General features: G+C 41.4%; 2 protein-coding genes across 2 annotated transcripts; one reads left to right on the forward strand and one right to left on the reverse strand.

The window, feature by feature from the left end:
• The first annotated feature begins 804 nt into the window (after positions 1-804).
• Positions 805-19,990, forward strand: PDXDC1 (pyridoxal dependent decarboxylase domain containing 1). The gene is made up of 22 exons (XM_005420411.2): positions 805-878; positions 1,368-1,433; positions 2,589-2,672; positions 3,617-3,763; positions 4,294-4,483; positions 5,051-5,119; positions 5,595-5,673; positions 6,214-6,298; positions 7,143-7,191; positions 7,288-7,389; positions 7,552-7,677; positions 8,368-8,418; positions 9,313-9,376; positions 10,213-10,301; positions 10,943-11,048; positions 12,056-12,227; positions 12,867-12,985; positions 13,803-13,924; positions 15,825-15,917; positions 16,001-16,097; positions 17,169-17,273; positions 18,057-19,990. The coding sequence occupies exons 1-22, from the start codon at positions 805-807 to the stop codon at positions 18,314-18,316; spliced, it is 2,349 nt and encodes a 782-aa protein (XP_005420468.1). The 3' UTR covers positions 18,317-19,990.
• A 244-nt stretch (positions 19,991-20,234) lies between these two features.
• NTAN1 (N-terminal asparagine amidase) lies at positions 20,235-25,711 on the reverse strand. The gene is made up of 9 exons (XM_014306813.2): positions 25,601-25,711; positions 25,447-25,512; positions 24,791-24,899; positions 23,787-23,860; positions 22,529-22,582; positions 21,692-21,745; positions 21,095-21,192; positions 20,739-20,852; positions 20,235-20,549 (listed from the first exon to the last, which is right to left on the reverse strand). Exons 3-9 carry the CDS (start codon positions 24,832-24,834, stop codon positions 20,370-20,372), a joined length of 618 nt encoding a protein of 205 aa, XP_014162288.1. The 5' UTR covers positions 24,835-24,899; positions 25,447-25,512; positions 25,601-25,711; the 3' UTR covers positions 20,235-20,369.
• Between the last annotated feature and the right edge of the window lie 903 nt (positions 25,712-26,614).

Genomic DNA, 26,614 nt, shown 5'->3' on the forward strand with positions numbered 1-26,614 from the left:
AGTATCTCAAGGGCTCTTGCCATCTAAATTTTGTGCTGGGGCTTAGCGGTGCTGGTGTCTTCTCCCCTCACACTGGGGTATATTTATTTTTCAAATATATGTAAATCAGGCTCTGCCAGATGACACCTTCCGCATTCTCTGGAAGCTTCAAATGGCATCAAATCCTTAAATGGATAAATGCTCCTGTCCAGGTGTCTGGTGTCAGTGTCACAAGCTTCTGTCAGGCCTCTTGGGTTAAAGTTTATGAAAGAGACTTCATCACAGCCAGAGCAGCTCCTGGGGAAATACTTTGAGCTTGTCATCAGTTCAGGCAAATAACTTCCATGATTTTAAACTCCTCCATCCTGGCAATGTCTGTGGTTACCTGATTTCAGCAGTGAAATCAGAATTTTTGGCCTGTTCTGTGCAGCTGGAGGATAATTGCTGCATATCAGCCTGTCTTAGCTGCCTGCTGCAGGTTAGTTTCACTCTTCTCTCTACATGAAGAGAATTTCTCCAATTTGTTAAGATTAAAAACTGGTTTAAAGGTACAAGAAATAGGAAAAATTAGATTTATAAGAGTATTTGGGTTGGGTGTTTTTTCATCTATTTTGAAAACTACCATTGTAAAAGTGTGCTGGGGAAATGGCAGGGAACGATGCCATTTTATTTCTCATCTAGGGCAGTCTCAAAGGATACTTTCTTGTCTTTCTAGATCCAAATGTTGAGGTTTAACCCCTTCTAGGATTTATTAGATTGCAGAGACAGTAGTAAGACAAATGAGTTTTGATCTTTTCTTGAAAGCTGCTTTCTTTTTCCTAAAAGATGGTGGACCCTACTCTAGCAGAAATGGGGAAGAATCTGAACGAAGCAATGAAGATGCTGGAAGACAATCAGAGGTACAATAAAAAGCAATAGATGTTTGTGCTAAGGGGAGGATTATTTGTCTCACTGGCATAAGCAGAGAAACCCCTCATTTTCCTATATTTTGAGGTCACATTGTCATTCTGAAGCTTACACCTATACAAATCATCTTTTTTGCTGGGATTTTTACAGTAAATGTATACATATATATGCATGTTCTGTAATACTCAAAACAAGTCTGTTTTTCAAAGTTAGGATTTTTTAGATTATTATTGCAGTGCTAGCAGTTTTTCGTTCCTGTATATATGATATTCTTCTCTAAGCTTTCTGTTAAAGAGCTGAAAACCCCAACAACTTGGGAACTCTTTAATTCAGTCTGAATGAAACTTTTGTGTCGATCTCACCTGGTTTATTTCTGAACTGTTGTCAGCGAAATAGATACATGTCAGTGTGCATTTCTACAAGTCAAAGTCAATTACATAGTTGATGTTAAATACAGAGTTTATTCTGTGTCTTTAACTTAGGAAAGTGGAGGAGGAAAATGAAAAGAAATATGCACGGAAGGATATTCCTGGACCACTCCAAGGCAGGTAGGCAGCAGCAATTTTTAGATAATGCTCTTTTCAAAATCTTAAACTACACATAGCATGTTTGTCTTCCAAGCAACTTGCATTAATGGAAAAGTTAACATTTTTCAGGCATGATAATAAACTTTTTTTCCATATTCCCATGGGGAAAAAAAGTAATACTATAATCATACTAACTATTTTCATTCTCATGTAGAGAAGAGAAAAAAAGATTACTTGTCCTCAGTGACTGAAATTTTGAACTCTTGGAATCTGATGAAGTAGTGGTGCCTACAGCTGTGGTTGAGACTCAAAGTAAACATAAACTTCTGATAAGGTAGAAAACAGTAAAAAAAACCCCAAAAAACCCCTAAAAACAAAAACAACAAAAAAACCCCAAACAAAAAAAAACCCAAACCCCAGGAACCTCCTGCCTTTTCAGCACAGCTGTCTTTAGAAATTAAACAGAGCTTTTGTCCATAAGGCAGGTAAGACCATTGTGCCTGAAAATGAAGATTTAAATTGGTTTTGTCCTCTGTGGGAGATGATCCTGCAGGAGCTCAGGCTAGCACTTCAGAAAATATTGCATGAGTTATTTAAGTTGCTGCTGTGCAGGAACTAACCCTAGTTTTGAGTGGAGACACTGAGTTATCTTTCTATGAACAAAAAGCAATTTCAGCTCTCAGTGTAAGTTCTTACACTACTGTTAATTTCAGTTGGAGTTAGAAAAGTTGAGGTGGATCTTTTCCAGTTTTACCATGTCATGTGAGAAGTCTAACATAGCTTTTGTCTGCCAGAAACTCAGATTTGTGGGGAATTCTTTAAGAGATGTGCTGAGTTAGGAGCTGAGGCTGGTTCAGATGAAGTGAAATGTGGATCCTTAGCTACTGCCTTGGTTGGTTGTGTAGCAATAAGAATTCAATGTTGGCAAGTCAGGCTTTTCAGACCAAATTTTCAGGTATCAGTAGATTTGTTTTTCTGAGTCTCCTACTATAAGCAAGTAGGGTTTTGAATTTATTCAACATCCTCATCTTTGTGATCAGTTTTCCTGAGACCAAGGAACCATTTCTGTTGCTGCACTCAGCATTCAGTAAAAGTGGAGTGTCCCAGATGGCCTCTTTTAGATGCTGGAATTTTCCTGTCTGTGTCTCTTCAATGTGGCTTTGTTTCCCCTCCCAGTGGCCAGGATATGGTGAGCATACTCCAGTTAGTTCAGAACCTAATGCATGGAGAGGAGGAAGAGGAAACTTCACAGTCCTACAGGTGAGGCCAGTATCAGTTACTGGATGTGGAAGACACCTGATTTTTTAATATTCTGATCACTGTAGAACTTATCCACTTAAGGTCTATATGTGTTTCAGTATATATAATTTCTCTATATATTTTAGTATATATACTTATATGCATGAGTATATATATTATGTATTTTAAAGTGTAAAATATTGTGCAACCAGATAACTTTTTAAAGGCACCTTACATTGTATAGAGAAGCAGAATAATGCTTGAAGTTTGGCTTTCTTAAAATTACAAAGCTTCCATTACTAATTGCTAAATGGAGTTATACAAGGGAAACGTTTCTCATGTGACAGCTCATTTCTTCCACTTCCTCAAAGTTGTTTTAAGTCTTAAAGATTTGAATACCAATAGATTTTATCATGTATCTCTGTAGATTTTAAAATGAAAGGAAATAATTTATTTTCCATTTTCAGTAAAATGTAAGTAGTACTAACTGATCTGTAGAGGATTATTGAAAACTAAAATTCAAAAAATATGTTCAAGATTTAAAAAAAAAAAACAAAAAACCCAAAACCAATAAACAAACAACCACCAAACAAAAAACCCTAATAAAGAAAAGCTCTAAAAAGAGTAATATAAGTGTCCTGAGTTTTCTGTGCGTAGGAGAGAAGGGTATTAATGCACTCTCCAGTCCCAGTGCAGATAAGGTGCTTAGTTCCAGCTTATGTTGGCTGTTTCAAAAGCAGGAGTTGTTCCTGTGAGCAGTTGGGCCAAGTGAGGTGCTCTGTGTGCACTGGCAGCTTAGTGTGTCATACAGGAGGCTGGCTGTGATCTACTGCACTTCTCTGTGCTAAATATCTAAATTGCAGTCAACCAGTTCTGCCAGTGTGCATTAAAAATCCATAAAGCCCACATTGCTGTAATGCCCATGACTTGGGTTTGACTGGCAGTTCCTCTGTTCTGGCTTGCAGACTTCAGAACGTTGGTGAGCAGGGTCACATGGCTCTACTGGGACATAGTTTGGCTGCTTATATATCTGTGCTGGACAGGGAAAGACTGAGAAAACTTACAACCAGGATCCTTTCTGACACTACTCTCTGGCTCTGCAGGCTTTTCAGGTGAGTCTCTGGGAATAACTGCTGTGACAAGGTAGTGATAATGTTTAAAAATGGATATGATTTGACTGAGGATGTCAACTAAAGAAACCACCATGTCACAAACTTAGAAATCCTTGGAAGGTCTGAACACAACCTTAACCTAGGCTGAAGAATATAGGTTGCATTATCTTTAAAATTAGCAGTCCAGAATTTGAATCTATATTGAAACCAGAATGAAACCTTTTGTGTGTTTCCTCCCACGCTCTACTTTTAATAAGCAAGGTTTTGAACTCTCTAAAGGCAATCTTAAAGGAACACAGATGTTTCTTTCTTTCTTGCTCTGAGTCTAAATGAAAATATATACTAGGCTCTCATTGTTAATCTCAGCCTGTCTCGTAAAAGTTTTCTTTGAATCTACTTTAACCTGGGAAAATAGAAGGTTTTTTATTATCTTCTCTGTCCTGTGGCAAGCTTTTTTGTTGATCAGTGTTATTTTAGTCCTTAAACTGACTGTTGGTTTTGTGCTCATATTTACTTGGCTTTTCTGGCAGGTATGAAAATGGATCAGCCTATTACCATGAAGATGATCGTGAAGGTCTCCTAAAAATCTGTCGACTTGTAATTCACACCCGCTATGAAGATTACACACTGGAGGGCTTTAATGTGCTCTACACTAAGCAGCCTGTCATATACATCAGTTCTGCAGCCAGAACTGGCCTGGGCCAAGCTCTCTGCAACCAGGTAAAGTCAGTCAGGGGGTCAGGAGGGGTTTAGCTGCAATTAGAACCTACCTAGCATACTGCCTGCTTAGCTCTGGGGATTTTGGCAATGTATTTTTCCTCATGGTGGAAATAACAGCAAAGGAAGCAGAGTCCATACTAGGCATAACCTCAGCTGTAGGGAACCATACATTTAAAATAAAACTATTTGTCTGGGAAAAACATTTTGAGTTTTTATTTACAGCCTGTGTTTCACAGCAGTGATACAGTGGGAGGAAGAGAAATTTTCTGAATATTTCCACTGAAAGCATCCTGCCTGCTAACTTTGTGAAAAATGAGTGATTGTTTCTAGGTTGCATTGTGATTTACATAAGCTGTTGGTCATGCGAGATAGACCTAAGCCCAAACATACATAATTTGTCCTGTGCTTTTTCCTTATTAATTTGATTATAAGTTTTAGCAGAAAACTTAATTTATAATATAATATTAAGGTTTCTATTGTCACACTGGTTTTTGTGTCACTCTGTATTGGTGAACACATGAAAAGAGTACTTATTTCTCAGTTGAAATTCCATCATTTCTGTTGCAGTTAGGGTTGCCCCTTTCCTGCATGTGCCGTGTGCCTTGTAACACTATGTTTGGATCTCAGCACCAAATGGTAAGTTTATCTTCCCTAAGAGCCCTTTCTGTGCTTTGGCGGTTTTTAAATCTCATTAAATGAATATCAAGTATGCTGTTAGAAAAAGCTGTTAATACATTTACTTTTTCAACTTCTGAGTCCTCTGTGTTAAAGCTATGCAAATCATAGATGGAAATTTTCTAAAAGCAGTTTGTCATTTGAAAAATATTTTAATGTCTTTTAAGTAAAGTGCTTTTTAGTGCAAGATTTCTAGAATAGGAGTAGTTGGAGTACTTTCACAAGCTACATGGTGTATTTGTGTTTTATTTTTCACAAATGCTTTATTCAGATTATTTTGCCTTTGAGGGGAAGAAAGTGCAAGCCAAAACCCAAGACATTGAGAATGTTTCCTTTCAGAACTTCAGAATGCTGTTCATTTTCAATCTTATTGCATTTTCCAGTTCAGCAGAAAAAATTCAGTGTTTGACAAACATTGTTTTCTTACTGATACCAGGATGTTGCTTTGTTGGACAGACTGATTAAAGATGATGTTGAGTTTGGAAAACTCCCTTTGTTGCTTGTGGCCAATGCTGGTAAGTGCTGTGGACAAACAATCACAAAAACCCCCCATGCTACTTCATGAATACATATACAATAAAAAAACAAAAAACATATAAAATAAAAAACCAAAAATTTTCCTAAACAGCTCAGTGGTTGCATATCAAGAAATATCAGGAAATATCTTAATGACCACACAATAATTATCTGTCCAAAGGGGACTTTATTTAACGAATGCAAATTTGGATTTTGCTGTTACAGTTCTGCATATGTCAGTTGATGTATTAATATGACTGTAACTTCCTTTAGTGAGTGCAGATCTCTTGTTAAAAATCAGTTTTACATTAACGCTTCAGAATTTTTTGATGGATTTGCCATCAACTTCAGCTTGAAAAATATATTTTTCTTCTAGTTAATTAAACACATGTACAAAATTTGCTTTAAGTATGAATGAGGGAGGTGACTGTTACTTGCCTGGGACCTGGAAAGTGATCTGAGATGAGTCCAAGAGGCTGATTTAGTAGAGCCTCAGTGCAGGCTGATCCTCTGTCACTGCCTTCTCCCTGTTCAACCAGGGACTCCAGGAGCTGGGCACACGGACAAGCTGGGCCGGCTGAAGGAGCTCTGTGAGCAGCACAAGATGTGGCTCCATGTGGAAGGGTATGGAACTGGACACTTACTGCTCTGGAACAGTATTCATTAAAAAGTCTGACTAATAGACATCATCTAATTTAGCAGCTCACAGAGAACCACAGGACCAATTTGAGTTGGTCATAGTAAGCATTTTATATGGTTATAATTTGTTATTGTGAGATAGAAATTGATTTACATACTCAAGAGGAATTAATTGGAGAGGTAATTTCAGCACAGATTAGTGATCACTTTTATTCAGATGGTAATCTTATCTGCCCTTGCTTTGAAGAGCTTGGAATTTTAATAAAAAGACCTTCTAGGTCAGGGAGGCCTAAAAACACCTTCTAAGTCAGGGAGGACATTATACAGTGGTTATTGAGAATGAAATGGCATTTCAGTTAAGGCTGTCAACAAGGCTTCAGCAAGAGCAGTGTGTATCAGAACTGGGAGCAGGATTAAACCAAGAGAAAAATAAATTCCAAAAACTTGGACAATGTCAATGAAGACTCCAGTGCTCTAAGATGATATTTTTTGAAGCTGAAATAAGGACAGTTTCTCCTGGTATTTTGTAGAATAGCTGTATTAGCATACTGTTTATTTCTGATACCAAATTGATGCTAAATTATGGATATGACCTTGGGTGATGATTTCACCAAATGTTGGACTGAAAATTTTTAGAATGAAGTAGGTTTTTACTTTTGAGTTTTCAATCTTGGAATACCAAGTAGCAACATCTCCTGCATTGTTAATAAAGTATATATGAACAAAAATTACCTCCCTTTACACATCAATATGAAATATTTAAACTGCAGATTAAAATGCTGTCTCAATACATATTTAATATATGCTAAACCCACTTTTTTTTTTCCAGTGTGAATCTGGCAACTTTGGCTTTGGGTTATGTCTCCTCTTCTGTACTGGTATGTTTCACTATATCTAGAAACTTTAAAATGTGCTTATGTAAGGTTAGTCAAAATATACATGGCTTATATTGTGCTTATTGTAATAAACTTCAGGCTGCTACAAAATGTGACAGCATGACTCTGACTCTGGGTTCCTGGCTGGGGCTCCCCGCAGTGCCTGCAGTGACCCTCTACAGACACGAGGATCCATCCTTGGTATGTTCAGATTCTCACTCACCATCCTCCAGATCCTGGGATTCTGATTCTGATCACTGTGCTGCCATGTTCTTCAGAAGCATCTTAATGATAATTTCCAAAGCCGGCAAAGTGGCAGCATTGGGGAGAGGTTAACAGTGATTTGTTTGTTTTCCTCCTCAGTCCTTGGCAGCGGGGCTGACGTCGAGCCAGCCCGTGGAGAAGCTCCGTGCCCTGCCCCTGTGGCTCTCCTTGCAGTACCTGGGCCATGATGGCATTGTGGAGAGGATAAAACATGCCTCACAACTGGTGAGCAACAGCCCAGCAGGGATTTATGACAGCTCTTGACAGATCTTTCAGGTTATTGTGAGGTGTTGTAGAAGAATCAACTAAAATACTGCAGTTGTTGATAGTGTAACATTGGGTTTCACCCACAATGAAAGCACAGGAAAATGTTTGAGGCAGGGTTTGTGTTTTTACTATTAGATTGTATGTATATTTTTTAAAGTGAGAAAAAAATGTCTTTGTTCTTCCTTGACAGTGGAGTAACATAATAATTTCCTCTTTTGTCACTTCTCTTAACTATTTTTGCTTGAAAGCTCTTCAGAGAGACTTTATTTTCCTACTTGGCATTGTGTTGATTTAAATACTGGTAAATTACTTTTAGTAAAAAGGACTTCAAAACATTTCTTGAGGTACAAGTGCACTATGTATGGAGTCCTTATTTTAGTAAAAGTTAAGGTCCAATATAATGTGTTATTTACGAAATGCAATGCTTATACGCAAAATGTTATTTCTTAAAGATCACGTTGTAGTCAGTGTTTAACTAAACCCAGAAAATACTTTTCTGTTGCATTCCAAATTGACAAAACTGGATGAGTCTGATGTGTTGGAGGGGTTTGCTCAAAAATTGCAACTGTTTAATGTTTTTCAGAATAGCTTTTAACTTCTAAAATTGTATTTCTCTCCTCCATTTGTTCTCCTGCTCTGGTCTTCTAGAGTCAAAGGCTGCTGGAAAACTTGAAAAACCTGGATTTCATTAAAACTTCGGTACAGTCTGTTTTTAATACTTTGCTTGTATACCTTAGTTTCTGCCTGTTATGATAAGAATAACTTTGACTAGAATAAATTATTAAAAATATTATGTTAATCATAAACCATTGTTTTGAAGGTGTTTGGGATCTTTCTAATTAAGTTCTGGTGTTCAGTGAAAGGTCATGGCTTGGCTGTGACCTCTGGATCATGTTTTTTCCATTGCTCTGTACTGGTGCACCCATGGGAGTGCAGAAGAGCAGCCAGAAGTTGTGTTCAAAGCTTGATTTAATTCCATTTAGGACATGGCTTTGCTCAGTAATACATCTATGAAACCAGTTTCCCTAAGTGTCTCTAATCTGTTCTGGCTGCATCTTACCCTGCTGTTGAAATCATATTGTGAACCCTGTGATATTGTACACAAAAATTATCCCAGCTGAGGTTTCTACACCTGAAACAGGTTTAGAAATCACAGCTAATGTATTCATTCCAAATTAATTTTCTGTGAGATGTCCTGTCCAACAGGGTTCGGTTATTTTACTCTGACCCTCAGCCCCAAATTTTAGTTGATATTTGATGTATAGAAAATTTAGTCAGCTTACTGAGTAAGCTGTAGAGTATTAATGGCCTTGGGAGTTCAAGTTCCTGTATCACTTACCCTCCTACTCAAATAAATCTTGGCATTTTTAGGATTATGAAATGTAGCCTCAGACTGTCTCCAGAAGTGGCACAGTCCATCTCTCCAAAGCAGGAGCAATTACAATCTTACTTTTCTTGCTGGAACTTTCTTGATGTTTCCCAGTGATTCTGGGGTGATTTCCAAGAGAGCTCAAGCTTTGCTCAACAGTGTAAGGAATTGTACATGGTGTTAAATCTTTAAAAAAGCAGGGCAAAATATTTTTTTCTTTTAAGGTTGAAGATGAGCTGAGTTCACCAGTGGTGGTTTTCAAGTTTTTCCAGGAATATTCAAATAAAGGTATGTGATTTATTTAAAACCAAACAACCACCAAGAAAACACCCCTCTCTATACACTACTTTAAACTAATTCACCAAATGAATTTGAGATAAATGTGATGTAGTGCAGTTCTCTCATGTAACATGCTTTTAAAAACGTTGTGAATGCTGGTCATAATCTGTGACAAATCATACACGTGATAGCTTCTTTTTTTAGACAGACTGCAGTGTTTTAAATTTTCATAACAAGTAATTTTCTGCCTTCTTGAGTGAGAAGATTTGCATATGATTTTGATCTTGGGAGCAGATGATGGAAGTCTCTTACAAGCTGCAGGCTGAGTATGAGTGTGCTGGTGGGGAGAGATTTTGGTTTGTTCAGGTTTTCTGTTCCTTTCAAACATTTCATAGCTCGTGGCAAGCACTACATTTCTGTGGTTTACTGATTACAGTTCCTGTTGCAATTTTAAAAGCAGAACACATTGGGAACAGCTCTGGAAATGCTGTCACAGGTATTAAATATTTGCAGCCTCCTGTGGCAGGACTTTGCATTGTGAAAACACTGGTTGTATTTCCATTGGGGCATCTTAACCTCAAAACTCAGAAGTATTTTACTGGTTTGGTTTTTTTTTTTAACTATTACATTCAACTCTGTTTTACTTCCAGTATTTATTGTGTTCAACATATTTTTACAAAAACATCCATGTTCATCTGCTCCAGGCCCAGTACATGGTATAGATGTGTTACATTAGCTAGGAGATGTAATTGTCTTTTATCTAAATGTAATTGTCTTTTATCTAAATTTTATTTAATTAAGTAAATAAAAATCCACTTCTGTGATTCTTGTGTCTTTGGATTCAGATCAGACCTCACATGCTGCACAGGCCTCAACTATTCAGCACCCCATAATAAGCAACGAAGGGCACATTTATGACACCTTCAATCAGTGGGTAAGAATGGAGGGGATTGACAGGGGAGTAGTTCAGGGGGTCATCAGGAGCTATAAACCCTTTGTTAGAGGAGTTTGAAAGATGTTCTTGATCGAATTTCCTTTGCAAAACTTGTGGCTATTTAAAAGATTAATTTGCTCTGGAGCAAAGTTGCTTTCACATTTCTGATCATTTTACACATAATTAGTAGTGAAATCATTCTTGAATCTTAAGCTCTTGGTTGTTCCTTTGATCTTGTGGGAATATGTGTAAACTTCAGAATTCTTTTAAATCAGCCAAATGCTCTGTTGCCAATGTCTGTGTATTCTTGAACAGACAGCTGCCTTTTCCAGCTCTCAAGTTAATTCTAGAAGCTTTCGCTGACAGAGCTGAGCACGTTTGGATCCCTTGTGCAGTAATCATGGCACACCTAATGGCAGTGACAATTTTGCAGAAAATTCTGACTTGTAACACTTGCAGCCTATCCCAAATTTCCGTGATTTTAAGGATCTGTTTAACTCAGTCATCTCACGGCAGGGTGAAGTATTTTGGTGCAAGAACTGATTTTGAGGGAAAACTGTGTCCGTGTTGTTCCCTGAGCTGAGGCAGGGCCTGCAGGAGCCATCCCTGCCCAGTTCCCTGACTGTGCCTTGTCCCTGCAGCTGGGAGAGCAGCTGGCACAGCTGGTTCCTGCCAGCGGGGTCGATGTGGTGGAACTGGAGGATGAAGGCACCTGCGTGCGCTTCAGCCCACTCATGACTTCTGCAGGTAATGTTCACTCCAGCCAGCCCCTTGTAAATGCTGCCCTGTGCTGTGCAATGCTACAACAATCTCCTGGGGTAAAAGCAGATGCACTCACAAAGCTCCTCAGGATATTCTCTTGTGGGGAGGATTTTCTTACAAACAAACAAAACCACCTCAGCTTTATCATTTTGCTGCACGCCAGCACTGGGTGCATTAATGGGAGCCCAGCTGTTGTGGGTCATGTTGCCTCACTAGCTCTGCAGAGAAACACTTCCTGGTTACTTTTTAAACTCATTAGGAAAAGCAGTTAAATTCCTTCTCTCAGCTGCTTAACACCAGATGCCTGACCTTACTATGCAGGTGTTTCAACACTGCAATGGTGCTTGTGTTCAAAACACAGCTACTTAGCTGGAATGATTATTTACTAAGCCTCCAGGGTTTTCTATAGCTACTGATGGAGGGGGGATATTAAAAAAAAAATCTGTGTTTTGGAAAGCAGAAGCACAGAGCAGTGTGTAGGGCTAAGGGGGTGCACAGTATCTCCTGTTGGTTTGTGTGGGGTGAGGGGCTTAGGCTGTAGAACAGCTGACACTCATGAGAGAAGGTCCTGGTGTACACAGAACAGCAGATTGTAGAGTAAAATTACTTGGTGATGCTGTGATGTTCTGTTTTAACCAGCATGGAAGCTAATCCATGTCCAGCTGGGCTACAGGAAGAGGATGATTGTGGGGTTTTTTTTAATGCTAGCTACTGATGTAGTGTAAAAGGGTATTGTAACATATCCTTATTAGTTTGTAACATAAAAAAATCCTTTTTATTAGTTTTTATGAAATCCTTACTTCCTTTCATTTTGATGTCTCAGTGCATAGATAACTGAACCAAAAACCCACTTACATAGACCAAGATATTCAATACTATCTGTAAATTATATTTGTGATTAACTTGCAGAGCAGCTCCGTTACAAATCCTTAATTCAGACATCTGTGTCACATCCCTCACACTTACCATGCACTAACACTTCTGCTCTGCAGTTTTAGGAACTGAAATACAAGACATTGATCACTTGGTAGACTGCTTAAAAATGAAGATTCCGGTGTTGACAAGCACACTGCAGCTGAGAGAGGAGTTTGAGCAAGAAGTGAGAAGAACAGTTAGCCTGTTGTATATTGAAGATCTTGGCTGGCCAGGGTTAGGTGTTGTGAGGTAAATTGTTTTCTTCATGCTGTATTTGCAGACTCTGTGCTTGAGCAGACAGGACCACATGGTCTCTTCAGTGGTGATTTGGACATTTCCTTTGCTGATTGTTATCTGGCTTTGCACCCAGTTGAAGCTTTTGAGTGCTTTTTAGGAAATTGCCTTTATAAAGTAGTTTTCTTTGATTATTTCTTAAAGAAAAGCTGAAGAGCTGCTTTGGGCACCAGTTGTAACACTGGAAGCAGTGGATGTGTGTGGGATATGTAAAGAGCAAGTGCATTCCACTCTCTTTAGCCAAGCATAACTTTATTTTTATCTATAATGGCACTCACTGCCCAGCTGAATAGACTTTAAAAAACCCTCCAGGTGTCTGTTCTGATCATTTGATGCAGCCCTCTGGGAAGGATTCTGTATAGGCAAAACAGTTCAGGTGTAATCAATGTAGCAACCAGAAATCTATTGTGTTGAATTTGCAGCAGCAAGCTCCCCAATCCCTGATGACAAATGCCACTAAACTTGCTGGTAGGAGCTGTAATGTTCTGAGGTTTTTGTTTGTAAAATACAGAAATTTGTAGAAATGTGCTAAATGTGTAGGTCCTTCTGTATGTACTGTAAAGTGAAATTACTACCTCTTGGCTTGGTTTAAAGGTACAACTATCACAGTGATGAGAAGAATGATGACAAACAAGAAAAAGAACTAGAAAAAATCAATACAGAACTTCTGAAAAAGTTAAATGAGCTGGAGTCAGATCTCACCTTTTCTTTGGGTAACTGCACTATTTAAAGAATTTCTTTTCAAGCTAGTAGTCATTCTCCTAGCTGTGCTAGAATGATCTGGTAGGCCATTATAATGCAGAATGAGCTGCTGCCCATGTGATTATTGCAGAAGGAACACCTGTAACTGTTCCTCCCTCCCCCGTGTTTCAGTTCAGGAGTGCTCACCAGGTGAGCTGTTCACAGAAATCCTTGTGAAAACTGATGTGTGGGCAACTAGACCAAGAAGGGTTCCTTGCCAGCTGCAGCATTCCTGGGTGGAGACGGAGCCTTCTCAAGTGGTGCTCATCTAGTGGAAAGCAGATCTCATTCCAAACTGGCACTGATGGCCTCATTGCTCTCTGTGGCTCAATTAAAAGCTTTAGATGACTTTTGTGATAATTAGCAACACTTTCACATTTACACAGTGCCACATGATAGCTGAAAGCATTAATTTGCTTCTTCAGAATTCTGATCTTTTCCTAATCAGCTGTCAAAAATTAAGTGCCCTACGGTTGTGGAAGCAAGTAATCTGTAAATGGCTGAAAGTTAAGGAGCCTAAAGCATATTCAACACTGGTATTTACAACACAACTCCTTGACTGTATAAAATATCCACTGTTTTTCTTGCTCAGGTGATGTTTTCTGTCTTTGAAAACCCCCAGGGCTGAACTTTCTTGGCCTGCATAATTTGTACCCCCACAGATGCTGCCCTTAGGGTACTGGAGGGGGGTGTGTACTGGGATTTCCAGATTGACAAGCACAGTGCTGCAGCCCTTGCAGGATTGCAGATTTGTTCAGCACAAAGCCCTGACTCTCCCTGTGCCCCCAGGTCCGGAATTCGGAGGGCAGAAGAATTGCGTTTACATTGGCATGGTCACAGAGGATCTGGATGTGTCAGAGCTGGTGGAAACTATTGCAGCAACAGGCAGAGAAATTGAAGAAAATTCAAGAGTATGTATTAATAACTCAAAAAATATTGAAACACCTTTTTTCCTCCCCTTTCATATTGGCTTCAGGACATGGTTTTGTTCATTGTGAAAGTAAAAGTTGTGCTTGCCCACAAGAGTTTTAATGACTGTGGAGGGAATAATCTGTGTCTGCATACAGAGAATTATGGATTATGATATTGTGAGGATGTCTGGATTTGTGTTCATGGTTCTGTGTGCAGTAGTTCTAATGAGAACCTTCATCCAGTAGTACTCAAGTAGCCTCATTTTATCATTCAGATTTTAAGCTGTCAAAAAACAAAAGTGAAGGTGTAAGTTGATTGTGAGCTGGTGTTTCTCTTCACTGCTAGATGTGGTGGGATTGAGACTCTTTATATACAGCTTTAAGATAAGACTATGCTCTGAAATATATGAAAAACTTTAAATTGGTGTCTTAAACCCAGAAATTACAAGTTACCCATTGAAGTAATAAAGCTGATGATGCAACTTCTATTTGTCAAAGCATTTACCTGAATGGAGTTCTCTAAATGTTCTCTAAAATAGAATTCTTGAGTGACCTGCATTGCATCTGTCCTTTCATTCTGCTAGTGTTGGGCATTTAATTTTCTTACCTCTACAATAAATAGAACTTCAGAAATCCTTTGCCTATTTCTGCTCATGGGAATATGTTGATTATGGCAATGAATTTTTCTAGCAGTGACTTCCTGCCCACTCTTGACTGCCTGTGCTGCTTGGAGGGTGACATGAGGAAAGTTCTGTCTGTAGAGTACCTTCAGATTTTTAACTCTTGTGGTGGAGAGGTTGGAACTGAACTGGCCTCTTAGATTCTGAATGTTCCAGGGAGGAACAGAGTAGTGGAAGAGTCAGAAGGGTGCAGTCCTTGGAACCAGCTGCAGGAAATCTGTGGATCTTCACCATTTGATCCAAAGCTGGGAAGCAGAACCCATTTGTGAATGCCCCTTGCCTCACTCAGATGAGGAGGGTTGGTACAAGGAGGGGGATTTTACAAAAGGCCCACATCAGTCCAGCCTGCCCTGAGACATGGAGCAAAGGCACTGAAAGGCAGGACCAAAGCTGAGGATGACTGGGCCAGAAACACTGAGGTTCTTCGTGGTACTCTGAATTCCACCCCACTGCCCTCCCTGCTGCAGCCAGGGACTACTGGGGTCCTGAGCTGCAATGGGGGTCAGCTCCTGACTGAGGGAAAAGGAGCAGCTTCCTCTTTGTCCTTTTATTAGCTGACAGGGACACAAATTTTTGGCATTTTGGAGGCAGTGCCTGTCCTTGTGCAATGTTAAACCCAACATCAATATATGGAAATTGGCATTTGTCTCACACAAACAAAGATGGAGCTCCTTGGGTTTGTTAATTCCTTGTCCCTGCAGCTGTCCCAGTAAGCTGCCTGCCCTTTGCAGTATAAAACCCTGCTGCTGCTGGCCTGGGCTGCCAGAGGGAACAGTGGCAGCTCTTTTTGAGAGCAGGAAAACAACATTACCCTATAGGCTGACACATAGCTTTTTACTGGGAGGCTGATTTAAGTCCTGGGTGTCTCTAGGAACCAAAATGTACTCTATAAACATAAACATTCTTCCCAGATATTCATCTGAGGAACGTTTATATGCTAAGCAGGTTTTCAAAGAATTTAGGTCATAGGCTCATTTCTAAGTGTAAAAAAAAGTACTATTCCTGTTTAAAATTACATTATTTCCTCTGGGTTTATGTGTTAAAAATCCTGCAGTCAGCATGTACATTCTTTAATTTATAGTCATAATGAAATAGAGATTGTCATATCCTGTCTTAAATTGGAAAAATATCTGACTACCCTGTCTCCATCCTGAAAACCTGAACTAAAAAGACAGTTTCAAATCCAAATAATACATATCCTTATTTCTGGGTTTTATTAGCTCTTGGAAAACATGACTGAAGTTGTTAGAAAAGGGATACAGGAAGCACAGCTTCAGCTTCAGAAAGCAAATGAAGAACGACTGCTGGAAGAGGTGAGGCCCCACACAGCCCTGTGGTACCCTGAGGTAACTCATCCCCTGGGGGCCCTTTCACCATGTTGGGTTGTGCTTTGCAGGGGCTGCTGCGACAGATCCCAGTGGTGGGCTCTGTGCTCAACTGGTTTTCTCCCTTCCAAGCCTCACCCAAGGGAAGGACGTTCAATTTGACAGCAGGTAGGGCTTGGGGCATCTGTGTCATGCTGGCACTGGGGCTGCTCAGTTCTGTGCTGAATCTGCAGCACAGTTCCTGTGCTGTTTGATCATGAGTGGCATCATCCACCCTCAGGATGTACAAGAACATGCTTTGCACTATTTCTGTAACACCCAGTAAGAATCTTCTGCTCTCTTGTACAGTTTACATTTTGTTCTTGCATGTTGAATCATGTTTAAAAAGCCATGATAGACACTGGCAGTTATGAGAGGAATCATTCCCGTGACCTCTGGTCCATATCCTGGAGGATTTGGGGGGGTCAGTATGTGAGCTCAGCCTTAGCACATTGCTGCTCACGTGAGTGCACATACAGCCTCTCCCCTGTTCCACTGTGCCCCTGAACAGAATCTCTGCCTGAATCCTGCTTTGGGATGGCCCCTGGCTGCTGCCACCCTGCTCTGTGCTGCTTTGTATGCTAAACTGCATGTGCTGCAACTGGAGGGCAGGTTAAAGCCAGCTGGGGCCTGGCATCAGCTGGGCTGTGTAGTAAACTGGATGGTGTGATGTGGAAAACTCTGTTTTACTCTGATTTGTAATTTGTGTCTGGGGATGTAGAAAGAGCTGCCTATTAGCTTTTACATCAGTGAGACTGATGTACCGATGTAATACTTCCTGAAATTATAAATTTTCACTGTAGTAGTACTGTAGCAGTCACAGAAATGAATATTCCTGGGCTCAGCAGAGTATCTGGCACACCCAGAACTGTCTCTGTGTCTGTACCCTGCAGGGAAAGCTTCTGCTGTGCTCAGGGCCCTTGTGACTCTGGATGCAGCAAGTGGCAGGTTCTTAGAGCAGAAAGCAGCCCCTTTCCCTGGGAGTGCTGACCCTGCATGGCTGGATACCCTTCCTGGCAGCTGGGCAGATGTCACAGAGTGTAGCAGTGCTGTGAAATGAGGGTGGGGGAAACAATTCACTTCTGAAGTGTCAGCACTCACATCCCTGGGTTCTTAGAAATGCATCACCCCCATGTGACAGTCTGAACTCAAATACTGCCATTTCAGTAGTTTTAGTCAACTTACTTTTTTAACCTGCAGGCTCTCTAGAATCCACAGAATCTATGTATGTATCAAAGGCCCAAGGAACAGGCAGCACTCCACCAACAACTCCCACTTCCAGCCTTGCAAAACAAAGACTTCCTGGTAAGTTTCTGTGTCTGAGTTTAATTTCTAAAACTTCCCTGGCACTGGAAGACCCACATGATTTGCCATCTTTTGTAACATCTGAAACTAGAGCTCATCTTCTACCACCTTAAAAACCTTAATGTACCCATGGCACAGAACACTGCCCCAAGCTGTTATCTCTCCACATATTCTTCCTGGGACTATAGGAAGTTCTCCAGTTAACTGACAACTGCCCAGGAAGTCTAGAATCTTCCTGTGGAGTATTATGAGGTAATTGAGCTTTAAAAATGAACAGGTAAACAAGCCAAAAGTTTTATTTGAAATAAAAGCATAATAACATGTAGTCATGTACTTCAGCAGCTGCATTTCTGTTGCTACCAAACATTTTGTGGCCTAAGGCATTCTAAGGAGAAGATCTGTTAAATCTATGGCACCCTCTGCATAGCTGTATCAGTAATTAATGCTGATTTGCCTGGCTGGTTTTAACTCACCTTTTGTGCTGGTGGCTTCCAGCCTATGACTTTGAGTTCAGTTGTTTAACCTGGGATGATTTCAATTTGTAAGCAGGCAGCCTGGCTTCAGCTCAGTTTTCTCTGTCTCTGCATACAGAGGATACAGTAACACAGGCTCTTACTTTGCAACCCTGTCTGGGTCTATGTTCAGGGTCCAAAGTAGCAGGCAAACAAAACCTACATCTCTGCTGTTACAAAATTCCGGTACTTCCTCTGGAAACTGAACTTGTGCACACCACTGTTTGTATTTGCTGCCTCCATGGTACTGAATGCTTTAAACACTTCACAGGTCAGAAAGCTTTCAAAAGGTCTCTGAGAAGCTCTGATGGGTTCAGTGAGACCAGTTCCATCAGCCACTGTGATGACCTGGACAAGCTGGACCAGAGACCCCCAAATCTCTCCCCTGGCCAAGAGCAAGGACCTTTGGATATGGAAAGAGCAGAGGAGCAGAAGGAGGTGGTGCAGGCAAAGACAGACACTGAGGACATTCACAGTGACCAATCACCACCAGACTGCACCAAGGCAGAGGAGCAAGCAAGTCCAAGATAAAATCCAGAGTGTGGATTTCAGACTGTGCTGAGGCCGCCCCTGCCCAGGGAGGCAGCTGGTACCGGTGCATTGAAGATGTGAGCAGTGCCACACACAGTACAGTAATAACTACTGTAACTTATTCACTGGGATTTTGCACAAATATACATTCCCTCCCCTGGGACAGAGATTTGTCTTATTGTACACTTGTTAGAGTTGCTTTAATCCTCTCCATGTTGGTGTCACCAAAGCTGTAGTGAAATTTATTGAGTGCTCATGAACGTTTGTACACACACTTGGCAGTTATCCTTCCTGCAGGAGTCCAGGCATGACAAATTGCTAACTAACCACTCAGCCATGCACATGATGAAAAATAGAGTTGCACCCAATAACTATAAAATATCTTGTGTTACTATACTTTATAAAAAACAACTGCCAGTTGTTCACCTTTTTAGTGTTTAAAATTCAGTTTAGGCTCTCCTAAAAAACTTCTCCTGAAGTCACCCTAGTTCTGTGTTGCTTCTTTTCTGTTCCCTTACCCACAGCCTGCCCCAGAGCTGTGGGATGGGGGGCCCTGGGGAGGGCCAGGTGCCCTGAGGATGGAGTCACTGAGGAGTACTGGGCCATCACCCTTTGTTCCTGCTCCTGTACCACTGCACCCCCAGCCACGGCCCTGGCCAGGGTGGTGGGACTGAGTTAGTGAATTTTCAGCCTTCTAGAAAGCAATAGTGCCTCTGCATGCCTGGCTAGCTTCCTATCCCTGCCCTGGGAAGGAGCACAAGGCACTGTTACTTTCCTTTGCACGCCATTTACACACCAAATACTGAACATGTTCATGCAGTGTAACTGGAGTTCTTTCTGTTGTGTATTTTTAAAGATAGCTGTAGTAAAGCTTGAAAAACCAATACATTTGTGATGGTTTCGACACTTATTTTTTGAAAAACAGTAATTACTTATGGTAGGAATTGTACAGAGTCAAAAGAAATTATTTAGGTTATTTACATACAGCACAACTTCAGAGTGTTTGGGACTACTTAATGCACAAGCAAAGCTTTGAATCAAAATCCAAAGTGTAAAACTCTTCCCCCAAAACCTCCTTATCACTTCACTGCAAATTTTCAGGGCCTCTTGTGGAAAACCATCTTTGGCAACATTTGCTTTCCCCAAGTAACCTGATGGTGATACAAACCCTCCCCTCCCTCTAGAACTGGATACAAGTACTGCAGTTTGCTCCATTTGGGATTTTTCCTCCCTCCCTTTTTCCCCCCACAGGTATCCCTTAATACCATAATGACAGTAGTGGTAGTGGGACTTACTTTGATAATCTGCAAATTTGAGGGGTTTGAATTGTACTGGCACCTGATTTGACTCTCAGCTTCTGAAGCCTGCAGTGCTGGGATGCCATGAACAAGGTTAACTTTGCTTGGGTAATTTTGGGGTAATTTATGTAAATCAGTGCAATTTTTTCTAAAGTGCAAAAGCAATTAAATTGACTAGTCTTCCTCCTTGGTTTCTTTAGTGCAATGAAGTATGTATGTTAATAACAGTAATTTGTTGGGGATAAAAGTTATCCCCACAGAGATTAATTTTTAATGTTTTTATACTTGGAAATGTTAAATCGGTAGTTTTGTTGGAATGAGCTTCATTCTTTAAATAATTACCTGAATGTTTCAATAAAGATACTTCAAATTATAACTGTGGAATTAAGTTATTGTTGAAGGACACTTTGCTACATTCCAGCAAACTCTTTCTTTCCTTGTGTGTGCCAAATCATTCAATGAAGTGCATACCAGAGCAGTGACTCACCTTGTCAGTCTCCAGCATTGCCACCTCTACCTGCCCATCAAATTACTGCACTGGAGCAACAGAACCTAAACAAAGCCAAATTCTTACTTCAAAGAAACCCTGATTTCTACATAAGTAATGCAGAAAAAGCAAGTTACTTCTATCAAAATATTTTATTTTGAAAAGCACAGGAACATTGGTATTTGTGACCAGAAATATGCTATTTGCAACAAATTGCTCTTCCTGCAAGTTGTATTTCCATAAAGCAATTGTGGGGGTGGGTTCCAGGTTAGATTTTGTCAGAGCAAACCTGTTCCCACAACCCTTCTTCATTTTTTTTGTAGATTCGAGGCTTCCTGTCAGGAAACAGGGACCGAGATGGAAATGGATGTTCTTTTAGAAATGTTAATGTAGATCTAATGTGGGAAACAAAGTGGGGGGGCTCAGCCAGGGGTGACGTGGAAAGGTTCTGAAAAAGAAGATGGGAGCAAGAGCTGCTTGACATTCAGGATACAATGTTCTCATTATCCTGCCCCTCTAGAAGGATAACTCCCCATCCTCCCAGGGACAGCAGTGCACTGGGAAAAGTTTTGACTGTAACACCCCTCTCTCTACTCATCTAGAAGGCAAAAAAACCCAAACCAGTTCGTTCAGGTACCTGTAAAATCTGTGCATCATCTTGTTCCAGCCAGAAATCCACATGTGGGAAAGGCGCCCAGAAATAAGGCCCAATCCGGAGCTGTTCTGTCTTGGCATCGTAGATGTTGGTCAGCTGCAAGAACAGAGGAGGCTGCAGAGGCAGCCAGGGCTGCCCCAGACAGGGAGAGCTCCCCTCAGCCTGGCCTGGGACAGCTCAGCCCTGAGTCCCCCCAGCTGCACTGACACCCCCAGCTACTCCAACAAAGAGTGAAATGGTGACCACAAACCCAGAGCTACCAAAGGGTATTCTCCTCAAACTCTGGATGTCTCATTGCCCCTGACTGGTCTCCCCCATTTTCAACATCTCTTACTCACTGGTGCTCCTGTTAAAGTGTGGGCTGAACGCAGATCCTCATCTGGCCCTTTTACTGGGAAGGTTGCAGGGAAAATCTCTGCTGTTTTAACATTCACAGCTGGCAGGAAATAGAGATTAAATATAGTAAGAATTAATTGTTTTGAGGCACTTCTTTACAATGACGATGTACCTAACAAAACTGTGTTGCAGAACTGCAGAACCCATCACACATTTTTATTTCTCAGACCCCAAGCCTGTGACAGTACATTTCTACTTAATTTCCTTTGGCAGCATTTCAATATTCCAGAGATGAATGAACTGAGTAATCAAAGAGAAGAAGATTAAATTCTAAGTATAAATTTAGTGCAGTAGCTCAATGATGATAAACTTTTAAGAGCAGTTAAAGGAAAAAATCTGCATTTGTGCACAGCCTCTTCATGTGTGCATCTCCCAGCTGTGGCACCACAAGAAAAGCATTTTTGCCTATGCCTCTAACAGCAGTGTGCAACTTTTAGGGCGGACTTTTCCCATTTATTAAAAGCAGTCCATTTACTATTGGCATCTGAAAAGCAATCCAGTGACCAAAAGAAAATTCAATTCTAATTTAACTGACTCACCTATTCCATAAATTATTGGAAAGTGAATATCTTGTTCTTCTCTGTCATTTAGCTCTGTAATGAAGAAAAAGAAGTCAAACTTGTAGGGCTTTGGATTTTAGTCTGAGCAGCATTTATTTAGTTGTATGTTATTGGAGAGCAAGAGATCTGATGTTGGATAAGACAGAAAAAGCCAAAGAAGACTGAATGAAATATGGAAAAGAAGGCAGAGGTCAGTAACAACACACGTGGGACTTGGAGCTGTCTCCTAACAGAACAGCAGCTCCAGCCAACTGCTTCTGCAAGGACAATTTACAGGGAAAAAAACCACCATGCAGAACCACCACGATGCCAAGGTTGAAAGATGTGAGTCACCAACATCTCTGACAAGGAAAGAGGATGGAAATGTGACCTCAACATGTTACAAAGAGAAGGAAATTACTCCTCCACGTGACATCAAACACTATGAACTAACTGAAGTTCATGAATTCACTGCTCCCTGCAGGGAGGCAGGTCCAGCAGAACAAAGGTCCGTAAGTGCCCTTGCACAGGTACAGAGACTGTTCCTTGGGATAAATGTGCCAAAATGGAGACTGTTCCTTGGGATTAATGTGCCTAAACAACCTGACCATGACTATGAGTTGGTTGCAGTGCAGCAACACTTGGTAAGGAGCAGATGCCCCCTGCACTGGCTTTCTGACATCACCACACACACCAGCAGTAAAACTGAAAATTACACATTGATATGAGGACTTGTGCTGTTCTTTCTGACAGGACAGAGAAAAAGTCATGTCTGAGAAGTTCCCAGCCCTTTATTTCAGGAAAGGTACTTCCAAACCCAAGGGAACATTTTCTTACCTGTTACACAGAAAGTTACTAAATGAACATCCTCTGGCTGGAGGTCAAAGGCTCCTGTGATGACAAGGACAGCAAAAATGTCAGTGAGGGAGGGCAGGGCACTGCTGTCTGGGGGTGAGGGGCACACACTAAACCCCTGCCCCAGGCAGGGCAACACTGCAAACAGGGTTCTGCACATTTGCTTCAGACTAACAGGAGTTTACAAAGACAGGCCATTTGTAACAGCAAAAATCTGCTAAGAAAGTGCTCTGCCACTTCTTCTACTGACATTGGTTTAGCTCTGGCATCACATCAGCTCTGCTCTAGTCTGCTCTACATTTAGCAGGTTATATTTAAATGTTTTTTTCCTAAAATGTTAAATAGATAGTGAACAAACCCAGAGTCTTTCATCAACTGTAAATTAGTTCTGCATTTCACCATCCCAAACACTAGAAAAAAACCCTCTTTTAAGTTCTGATAGCAATGCAGCATTACTGATTCAAATTGTACCTTGATGCATGAAAATCAGAAGGTTAAAGTAAGTTAACCAAAATACTTTGTTCTGCACAGAACTCTCACATTACACAAAACTCCCCTCAGGTCATAGCCACAAGGCTGCATCCCAGGGTTATTCCTTTTTTGTTTACCCCCTCAAACACCTCCCTCCAATCCTGACACCTGCCCCATCCCTGCCCCCTCCCCATTCCAGTGGGGCAGAGGCCTCTCCAGAAGTGACAAAGTGACAAAAGCACAACCCAGAGCACTCCCAGGCAAGCAGGTACTTTACACTTCCAACTGTGAGTGAAGCACTGTCATCACTCCCCTGGACTATGGATTTTATAAACAGACCTGACATTTTTCATTAGACAATGCCAAACAATAATTAAATTTTACCTCATCACATTAAGGTATGAACTGAATGGTAACTGATGAATCATCCACATGTACAGACTGGGAGAGTGACAACACTTGCCCATGATCCCAAGAAGATGAGCAGGAATCAAAGCCCAGCTGAACTGCACCCAACTCTCCAGAGCCAGGTGTGAGCCAGGGAGCAGTGACAGGATCAGAGCCTGTGGCCCAGGCACTGAGCATGGGCAAGCCCCAGCAGTCCAGGCCCTCTCCACACCAATTCTCAGGCAGAGAAAAAGACCCTTCAAGTGAATCACACTTCCTTCCAGTGTGGAAATGACTGGGGACTGAGACTACAAACAAACTCCACCCAAATCCAGCCAGAACTTTTTTTTTGGACATGAGAGTGCAAAAAACGTGAACTTACTAAGAAGCTGATTAGTAAGTTTTTGTGATAACTGCCTATCATCATTGAAACCTCCAACTAGGTGCACTTCCAGCCTAACAGAGATGGAATAACAGGAAACAGCAATTAAAAAGACATCTCAAAATGAATAGCTTTACAAAATAATCCCCAGCCCAAACTGCAAAGCAATCATTAGAGAAGCCTCACTTATTACAATCACATGCACCAAGCTGGTTTGCATTACACAGCAAGTTATGATAATTCTATTCTGAAAACTTCAGGGATCAGCCAGGAAGTGGCACAGGAACAAGCTTGAAGAGGCATTAAATACATGCAATTCTATCCCAGGGGCACCTCTGGCACCTCTGGTTTGGACTGAACTCTGTAACCATCTTTCAGTTAATTAAACTTGAAGATTTTTGTTCCCATGACCTCCTCACAACTATTCTGGACCATGCAGCAGGGTTCTTCTCTAAGCAGTGTCTATGTAAAGTCCTTACAAATCATGAATCTAAATTCATGAGCAAGCTTTTGTTCTTACCAAACCACAGGGGCAAAACCCTCCACATCCAGAAAGAAGCTTGTCAGCTAAATTCTGTTTCAGAGCTTTTTACCCACTGTCCTATCCTCCACAGCTTTTTTTTTTGTAATGTGGACTTACAAAATTCCCCGATAGATTGTCAGATGCTGAAAAGAATTTACAAACACTCTGAAGGGAAAAATATAAACCAAAAACCAAATATGGAAAATTTTGCAAAGTTAAATGGGAAACAGTAAACACAAACGTCATGGTGGCATTTTACAGAGACACTCTTCAGAACAGAACCGTGCTTTAAACAACTGCTAAAAATACCCCCAAAATCACCACCAAGGAAGTGATTTTCACTTTGCATGCGGCTGCTGATCAAGAGGTGTTTCCTGCACAGCTCCTTTGCCTGAACCCCACACAATCCCCTCCCAGCTGCCCTCCACACCAGCTGCAGTAACCTTTGAGAGAAGCAGAACAGGAAGGGAGCGGAGCTGACCTGCCACAGCCTGTGGAGCTGGAGAAGGACTTCACTGAGCTCATGATGAGCGACACCTCGGCCTCGGTGTCCGAGCCGTCACAGTGGGTCAGGCACGTGGCTCCGCTGCCTGGGGAGGGCACACAACAAACAGGGACTCGGTGACAGTGCCACCAAGCGTGGCAGTCCCCACTGTGCAGGGAGACGGGCCCCACCACGGCCTCCCCTCCTCCAGCACCAAGGCACCATCCTCTGCAGGGGCCCTTATAAAACCAGCTCAGCCCCTGCGAGGGGTACAAGGGCCCTCTTAACAGGAGGGCACCTCTTAGCAGGCAACATCTCTAATGGCAGAAATCCAGGCACAAATTCCACTAATTCTACCCCTGAAACGTCCAAACCCTGCACTGCCAGACTGCTGGACACAGCCCAGGGCTGCAATGCCCCTGGCCACAGGAGCAGAGCAAGTTAAAGTCTGCTCACGGAGTGAGGAAAGCACAGAACCTCTCACACTGAACACACCAACTCTGAGCGAGTCTTTAGTTAACACATTATGTGACTTTTGGGGATTCAGGTTTGTATTAATGTAACTGCAGTTTATTTTATTAATGCCACATAAACCAGCACTAATTCCTTATTTCAGGGGTACAGGCTTTGCTCTGGAGGTCCTCTAGAGATACCTGTGTGTCGGAGCACAACTATGTGGCAGGTAGTGGCATCATCTGATCCAAGAACGGAAACAGAACCTATTTTAAAGGAGGAAAACACTGTTAAGAACTCAGCTCTCACAATCACTGCTTCAGTACAAGAAGAAATGTTTATGTTCCTACACACCATCTTTAGGGGTGGTCACTGCAAACTCTCTCTGCTGGACATAGAGAAGGCCTTTGGGTTCCACGATCTGAGCTGGCTGACTTCTCAGAAGTTTTGCCTTTTCCTAAAGATAAATGATAACAAATACTACAAATGATAACAGATACTACTGAATCATACAGTGGCTGAATTCTCAGGTGGATCCATTACTTCACAGAAACATCACCTCTGAAAAGCAACGGGACCCAGCTCAGAAACAAGTGTGTTTTGTATTATTACAGAGTAGTTTGAATTTTCTGTGTTTTGTATTACAAAGTATTCTGAATTTTGAAAGTTTTATGCTTTCCTAACAGTGACGAAGTTAATAGTTAAATCTCATAATTCCAGAGAGTTACAAAACACCTTTCCCCTGTCATATGGACCATAAAATGGAGGCACAATAAACAACTTTTGAATTGGGAAAAGATTACATTAGATAATACCAGAACTGATCTTGGAAGTTTAATCAGAACAGGAAATTTGAAATACAGAAGTTTCAGTCTTCTACTGCCATATTTCAGAACATTTATTTTGCACTTAACAAAATACCGTTGCTTATTAGCTCGATTGGTGTGTGGAAAACGCAGATTCCTGGGCTATGACTACTGCAGTGCTTCCTCACAGACCTGCTGGGGACAAAGTCAATTTCTGTTCTGGGCTCAAAAAACACTTCACAGCTTTATCAAATTTGCCCTGGTTTTCTGCATAATCTCAGGGTCTGTAAAGAAACACCTTCTGATGGGAGGCAGCTCTGCCCACAGCCCTGGCTCGCACTCACCGTTAGGATTATAACATTTATACCCTGGCAGCAAGGTCAGCACCTTCCTCAGAGTGCCCACCTTCCTTTTTATCGCCAGTTTTTGTCATTTCACACAGAAAGAGCCCGCCCGGCCCCGCGGGCACCCCCACCGGCACGGCTGAGCCCCTCCGCCGACACCGGTTTATTTCTTTTCCATCACCCTGGGGCTCTCCGCTGTCAGAGCGCGGGGAACGCGC

Source organism: Geospiza fortis, unplaced genomic scaffold (assembly GCF_000277835.1).
Source record: "Geospiza fortis unplaced genomic scaffold, GeoFor_1.0 scaffold237, whole genome shotgun sequence".
NCBI classification, from domain to species: Eukaryota; Metazoa; Chordata; class Aves; order Passeriformes; family Thraupidae; genus Geospiza; species Geospiza fortis.

What these genes read in the sequence shown, in the direction of transcription:
- PDXDC1 (XM_005420411.2), top strand. Translation starts at nt 805, where the DNA reads ATGGTGGACCCTACTCTAGCAGAAATGGGGAAGAATCTGAACGAAGCA. An exon ending in GCCAAGCTCTCTGCAACCAG is followed by an intron (nt 4,484 to 5,050) that starts GTAAAGTCAGTC and finishes TTTCTGTTGCAG; the next exon opens with TTAGGGTTGCCCCTTTCCTG. An exon ending in TAAAACATGCCTCACAACTG is followed by an intron (nt 7,678 to 8,367) that starts GTGAGCAACAGC and finishes CTGGTCTTCTAG; the next exon opens with AGTCAAAGGCTGCTGGAAAA.
- NTAN1 (XM_014306813.2), bottom strand. Translation starts at nt 24,834, where the DNA reads ATGAGCTCAGTGAAGTCCTTCTCCAGCTCCACAGGCTGTGGCAG. An exon ending in AGCTCCACAGGCTGTGGCAG is followed by an intron (nt 23,861 to 24,790) that starts GTCAGCTCCGCT and finishes CATCTCTGTTAG; the next exon opens with GCTGGAAGTGCACCTAGTTG. An exon ending in ATGATGCACAGATTTTACAG is followed by an intron (nt 20,550 to 20,738) that starts GTACCTGAACGA and finishes CTTCTTTTTCAG; the next exon opens with AACCTTTCCACGTCACCCCT.